This window comes from Macaca mulatta, chromosome 7 (assembly GCF_049350105.2).
Source record: "Macaca mulatta isolate MMU2019108-1 chromosome 7, T2T-MMU8v2.0, whole genome shotgun sequence".
In the NCBI taxonomy this organism is placed as follows: Eukaryota; Metazoa; Chordata; class Mammalia; order Primates; family Cercopithecidae; genus Macaca; species Macaca mulatta.
This window is the reverse complement of record NC_133412.1, coordinates 6303851-6310664: the sequence shown is the minus strand read 5'-3', so window position 1 is coordinate 6310664 and position 6814 is coordinate 6303851. Positions and strand designations below refer to the sequence as shown.

At 56.2% G+C, this 6814-nt stretch overlaps 1 protein-coding gene across 1 annotated transcript; it reads right to left on the bottom strand.

The window, feature by feature from the left end:
* Nucleotides 1-2193: 2193 nt before the first annotated feature.
* MAGEL2 (MAGE family member L2) lies at nt 2194-6559 on the bottom strand. Its single transcript, XM_015141687.3, has one exon. The coding sequence runs from the start codon at nt 6432-6434 to the stop codon at nt 2637-2639; it is 3798 nt and encodes a 1265-aa protein (XP_014997173.1). The 5' UTR covers nt 6435-6559; the 3' UTR covers nt 2194-2636.
* Nucleotides 6560-6814: the final 255 nt, after the last annotated feature.

Here is a 6814-nt window from a genome sequence, read left to right as displayed (position 1 = left end):
ACTAGGTTTGGGCTTTTTGCTCAATTTTATAGCAAAAAAGATTTGTACTACATTTTCTCATCTTAGCACTTTCAAATAAGTGGGATTTGAATTCGTTCCCACTGTTTTTTATCCCGTATTTTTCTATATTCCTGGTCTTTGTTTTCTGCTTTTCACTGTCCTTTTAGCTGCTCTTTCTTAAACTTTTCAGTTGAATAACTAGTTTACTCGTTGGTAATGAACAAATTTTTCACTGTTACAATTTGTATCTCATTACAATATAAACATATTCAGGTTTTCAGTCCTTGGCATTACTTAAAGAAGGCCATTAGATGTGTGTCACGTGTGAGAGTGAGGTTTGTAGCTGAGAAGTAAGCCTCTCTACCGTGGAGCAGAACCAGCCCCCCTTAAGTATGGCACCGAAGTCCCATGAAGCTACTTCCCAAATTTGGTTCCACAAAGAGCATCTTGCTCAGGCATTCCATGAGTTTATGGTCTGGAGAAAACTTTATAAGCAATCATAAATGAACTAAACACAAACAAGAAATACTAGACCAATATGCCACTTTACTGGGCCAGCTAAACCTACTTTGGGGACAGTTCTCAGCTGGGGCATTGCTGTCTCCTTCAACAGACATTTGCTGTTGTAAAAATAACTAAACATTGCTTATGGACACATGCGCAGGACTCTCTGACCCAAGGAGTTTGTAGGAAACTGCCTCCCAGTTTTTGGAGTACCTGACCACTTAGACAACTTGAGGAAGACCTCCTGCGGCCTGGCAGGTCCTGGGGCGGGGATCACCGTCCTGGAAGGCTCAGCTCTGCGGGTGCTAGGACTAGAGTCTGCATCTTGTGGGTTCCTCTCCTAGTCAGCTTCCTAAGGGGCAGCGCTGTAGGACCAAGGACAGAAATCGTCAAGTGAAGAGCAGATTGGACGTGAAAACAGATGCTACCGTGGCCTCTAAGAGAAAAGAAGGAATCTCTGGGCACATATACAGATAAAATCACGAGCGAAAGTGGTGAAGCAAGGAGTAGCTGCAATCCAAGTATATACATGGTGTGAAGAAGCTAAGCACCATGGGAGGGGCTGCTATTGCAGCAGCTGTGGTGGCACCTCTGATCTGCCACTAGGTGGCAAGAGAATTCCACCATGGCCACTAACCTCATCTGGGACTTCGGCTTCACCCTAGAAGCGGGATATGGGATTGGATTTCTTCCTTCTGATAAGACAGTGGCAAGCAGGGTTGATAGTCCCCCGTCCACAGGAAGAGGCTATGACCACAGGAACGTCCTTTTGGGTCCGCCAACCTGGTGTGTGCTTGAATATCCTTCCTCAAAACACTCAGGCCAGTTCATTCCCTCGTCCCTTTCCTGCCTAGACCAGGTTCATAGCCAAGGGCTGACCGCGGTTGTTCAGCAACTTCAGGCGTTGCCGGCTGACTTCCCCTACATGTAAGAATTGACCCTTTCCCCCAGGACCTTCCCCTAGAACTCTGTGTTGCTAGGAATCCCCCTGCCACGCCCTCCCCTAACCCCAACACTACTGCCGGCAATCTGCAGGGTTTCTAGTTCAATGAAGCCTGTTTTTTTTACTGTTCCCTGTTATAAGCCTGGATATCCTGCAGGGAGCACGTTTCCATCCCGGTAGCAGTGGGTTGATGAAACCCAAATTTGAACTGCTGGACACCCCCACACGGGACACATGATTGACAAATGCCCCTTTGGCCAATTTTTCCATGCAGCCGGACCACCTGGTTATTTGTGGTCCTGCAGGCAGATGGCCCTTCTTCCCCATATACCCTTAAGGACATTTCTGCTTCTAATAACAACGTTACTGGCTGGGCACTGACGTCTGTGCTTTAATTAATCTCCTGGAGGCTTATCTCTTCACCTACAAAATGGAGATAATAACGTCTCCTTTGAAAGAGTATTGTGAGAATTGAATGAGACCAGGTATACAACCCATTCCTGATTCAGCCTCACTGACTTGTGAAGTTTTGTTTTGGTTTAATGGAAATCTTACGTTTTACCACCCACTGAAATCACTGCATCCTTATAAAGATGAATGGAGTGCTCCCCGTGGAAAACAATTCCATCACCGTGGTTTTTTCTATGACTGAGAGTAGTCTTGGTATTCATGTCTATTCAGAGAATACGGCAAAACTTGGCTTCCACCATCTAGTGTAAAAATTAGAATAAAGACAAACGCTTCTGTTATGCTGAAAGTATATTTATATATATAGATATAGATATTTACTTCTCTGTAGACAGTTTTTACTGATGAGTCATTTGAACATTCAAAGAACAACCGATTACAATGCTACATGAACTATACCAGAATGAGATGGATAGCTTCTCAATTCATTTCACAAAGCCAGCACAAAGCTGATACCAAAACATAACAATTATAACACAAAACAGAGAACCACAGATCTCACTTAAAAATACAGATGCCAAAATACAGAACAGAACAGTAGCCGATTGAAACCAACACCACATGAAAAATGTACAAAGCTTTGGCAGATACAAAACCAAGTTGAAAATCCAAACTTGCACGTGTGGAACTGGAACACAAACACCAGAAACAAAAATGTCCCCCCACCCTGTCAGTGGCCTCTGGCCAGGGAAACACAGGAGCGAGATCTCTGCTACACCTATTAGCGGGGAGGGGGCCTGCTGGTGGGGCCGCGGGCACTGTCACTGTCACTGCTGTCAGGTTCATCCTCATCTGTGTCTTCCCACTCACACTCTGCCAGCGCTTCAAGGTAATGGAATGGCCAGCACCGTGGATCTTTCTTATGGAGCTTGGCCAAAAACCTCAGCACAAGCATCTTGCTCGTTTCCAGGAACGCTCGAGGGCCCCAGAGGAACTCATACTCTGCGGGCTCAGTGTAGGGGATTCGTCTGTGCTCTAGGTACTTCTGCCTGACAAACACTTCGGTGATGAGCTTCCTAGTATTTCCAAAGAGACCATTCGTCTCCCGGACATCCAACCCCAACCTGAACAGAAAATTAAAGATCAAATCCTCCCTGACACAATTGCCTTTCATAAAGATGAGGCTCAAGACCACCATCAGGAGGCCGAACTTGGGCCTGTCTAAATAGGATGCCACCAAATCCCCTGTAGGGTAGCCCAGCTTGTTGATGATAATGTAAGCGTGGTTTTGGGTATCAATTTCTTTCAATTGATAACCAAAGGCACACTCCAGCTTATTGTTGGCACGGTTGATGATATCTAAGCACTCATCTTTATACTCTCTGATGATGACTTTCACCATTTCCGAGCGCTGGACAGGCACCTTGGCTTGGTCCTTGACTAAGAGGAACTGCACCAATGCATTTGCTCTCTCATCCAAGGGAGACAAGGACTGCGCCTCCACCTTGGAATTATGCTGGGTGGCACTGGATCCCGGAGAGACACCTGCAACCTCAGACACAACCAAGGGCAGAGGGCTCCTTGGGCTTTCAGAGAGACCCAGAGCCCTGGAGGTGCTCGGGCCCTCCCAGGCACTCAGGGCCCAGGATGTGCTGGGCCCTTCCCAGCCACTCAGGATCCTGGAGGTGCTAGGGCCCTCCCAGCCACTCAGGCCACGGGGGGTGTTGGGGTGCTCCCAGTCACCCAAGACCTGGACAGGGCTTTGGACCTCCCAGTCACTCAGATTCAGATTCTCCCAGGGCCTTGGGCCCTGCCAGTCATGAAAGGCCAGCGTGTGGCCACGGCTGTCCTCTCGGGCTTCCAGATGCTTCTTCTTCCGGGTGGCCTTGCCGGAGCGGCGTGGCATCTCCACGGAGGTCTTGGAGGCCTCTTGAGTGGTGGCAGTTGCCTGGGGGGCAGCTGCTGTAGCCATCAGGAGGGTGGGCACTGCCTGGGATGCCTTTGAGGCATTCATGTTGGGCTGTGGGGCCCACGGAACTGCAGGCAGGGCCTCTGCACAGGCAAAGGGATCCTGCAGAGCATATGGCAGTGACTTTGGGGCCTCTGAGGCAGCAGAGGGGCCTTTAAAGGCATTCAGAGAGGCAGGCTGAAACTGGGAGGTAGCTGGGAAGACACTTGAGGAGGGAGCAAAGGTCTCCGGTGTGGCAGGCAAGTTTTTCCAGGTGCCTGGCAAGTGTGCTCGGGCAGCTGACACTGCCTTGGGAGCACAGAAGGTGGCAGCAAAGATCATGCGGTCTTTCGAAGGGGCCCTGCGCTCCTTTGAGGAGGTCCTGCGCTCTTTAGAGGAGCCCCTGCGGTCTATAGAAGAGGCCCTGGATTCTCCTGATGGAGTCATCAATGATTTAGCGGAGCCCAGGGGAAAATTTGCCGCTGCTAAGGGGGGTCCGGGCTGGGCCTGCAAGACCGCAGGCGGTGTCTGCCAGGAGGGCTGGAGCTGCAGTGTGGGCAGCTCGGCTTGCGGACCCGAGGTCTGGGGCGGCTGGGGGGGTAGCTGGATTTGCACAGCTTTTTGGCAGGGCGGGGCTCCCTGAAAGGGCTGCTCCAGCTGAACCATGGGGGGAGCCTGCCTCTGGGCCTCCTGGGCAGGCAAGGGCTGCCAGAAGTGGGTGGGGGCCTTCTGGGCCTGCCAGGCCAGAGCCTGTGTCTGCTGCACCTCCTGGAACTCCATTGACGTTGGTATCTCATGTGGCACTGGGGGCTGACCTTTGGGGGCCTGCCAGATGATGGATGGGCAGTGCACAGCCTGCGGGGCAGACAGTGGGGCAGACAGCGGGGCCGGCAGCACAGGCTGGGGCACCTGCGGGCCAGCGAGCGGCGCCGCGGGTACCTGCGTAGCAGGTGGGGCCGTAGGCACCTGCGGCGCCGCCTGCACCTGCGGGGCCGGCAGCCTAGCCTGCGGGGCCTGCCGCAGTGGAGGTGGGGGTGGCAGGGCCTGCCAGAGAGGTGGCTGGGTGGCCAGGACCTGTGGGGCAGGTCGGATGGGCGGCGGCGCCTGGCGGATCAGCGGCGGGGCCTGGCGGATCACAGGTGGGGCCTGGCGGAGCACAGGTGGAGCCTGGCGGATCACAGGTGGGGCCTGGCGGAGCACAGGTGGGGCCTGGCGGAGCACAGGTGGGGCCTGGCGGATGACCGGTGGGGCCTGACGGATCACCGGTGGCGCCTGGCGGATCACCGGTGGAGCCTGGCGGATCACCGGTGGGGCCTGGCGGATCACCGGTGGGGCCTGGCGCACTGGTGGTGGGCCAGGGCGGATGGGTGGTGGGCCAGGGCGGATGGGCGGGGGCCCCTGGCGCACAGGCGGCGGCACCTGCCAGGCAATGGCTGGTGCCTGCCAGGTGACCTGCGTGGTCTGCCAGGTCAAGGGAGTGGCCTGCCAGCCTTGCGGCGTGGCCTGCCATCCTGGCGAGGTCGCCTGCCAGCCCGGGGGTGTGGCCAGCTGCGCTGGGGGTGCCTGCGGGCCCTGGGGAACCTGCGGAGGAGCCCTTATAACTTGAGACTGGATTTGCAGGATCACAGGCTGAGCCTGCGGGGCCCAAGAAGCCATCGGCTGTGCAGGTGGGGCCATCGGCTGTGCAGGTGGGGCCGCTGGCTGTGCCATCGGTGCTCCTGAAGCTGGAGGCTGGGTCATTGGAGCTCTCGCACCTGGAGGATGAATCATCAGGACTCCTGGACCTGGAGGCTTGGCCATCGGTGCTCCTGAAGGCGGAGGCTGGGTCATCACGGCTGCAGGAGGCGGCTGGACCATCGGGGCTCCCGGAGCAGCAGGCTGGACCATCAGGACTCCCGGAGTCAGAGGCTGGGCCATCAGGACTCCCGGAGCTGGAGGCTGGGCCATCGGTGTCCCCGGAGGGGGAGGCTGGGCCATCGGTGTCCCCGGAGGGGGAGGATGAGCCATCGGTGTCCCCGGAGGGGGAGGATGAACCATCGGGGTCCCAGGAGGAGGAGGATGAACCATCGGGGTCCCAGGAGGAGGAGGATGGGCCATCGGGGTCCCAGGAGGAGCAGGATGGGCCATCGGGGTCCCCGGAGGGGGAGGATGGGCCATCGGGGTCCCCGGAGGGGGAGGGTGGGACATTGGGGTCCCCGGAGGAGGAGGATGGGCCATGGGAGCTCCGGGAGCTGAAGGATGCACCATCAGGACTCCCGGGGTCGGAGGCTGGGCCATCGGGGCTCCCGGAGGCGGAGGATGCACCATCAGGACCCCGGGAGTTGGAGGCTTACCCATCGGTCCCCCCAGCGGGGGAGCCGGGACTATCGGGCCCCCCAGGGCAGGAGGCTGGGTCATCGGAACCACCGGGGCGGGCAGCTGGCCCTGTGGGGCCTCCCAGGCAGGCTGAGGTGCCTGCCAAGCGGCCAATGAAGCCTGCAAGTCAATTGGAGGTGGATCCCAAGGGACTGGCGGAGCCCGGGAGGAAGCGGGCGGGGCCCGCATCAGAACCGTAGGGCGGCTATAGACAGGCGGCTTCGGGGCCTCCGCTGGAGGACTCGAGTCACCCAGATTCTTACTTAGCTGCGACATGTCCCTTTGCTGACAGCTGGTGGGTCTTTTCCTCGGACAGCTGCTGGGCCTTTTCCTCCAGAGAGAAGAGAATGCCTACGTGGCTGTTCGGAGGCTCCCTCCCTGCTGAATGCTGAATAGGAAGTGAGTGCTGCTCGCTCCGCAGCTTTCCGCAGTAAGGAGGAGGGGGGAAGGGGGCTCAAGCCCGCCCCTTCCCCGCCCCCGACCACCACAAGTGGATATTGCATAGGGGCGTCTACCGGAGTCCTGGCTGACACAAGATCCCTTCTCACTCTGTCCAGTCCCCAAATGCAGACCAGTCAGACTCCACATGGATGAGTTTTCACAGGGGAGTGACAGGAACCGATCCATGTTTTAGAAAAATCACGGTACTGCAGTGT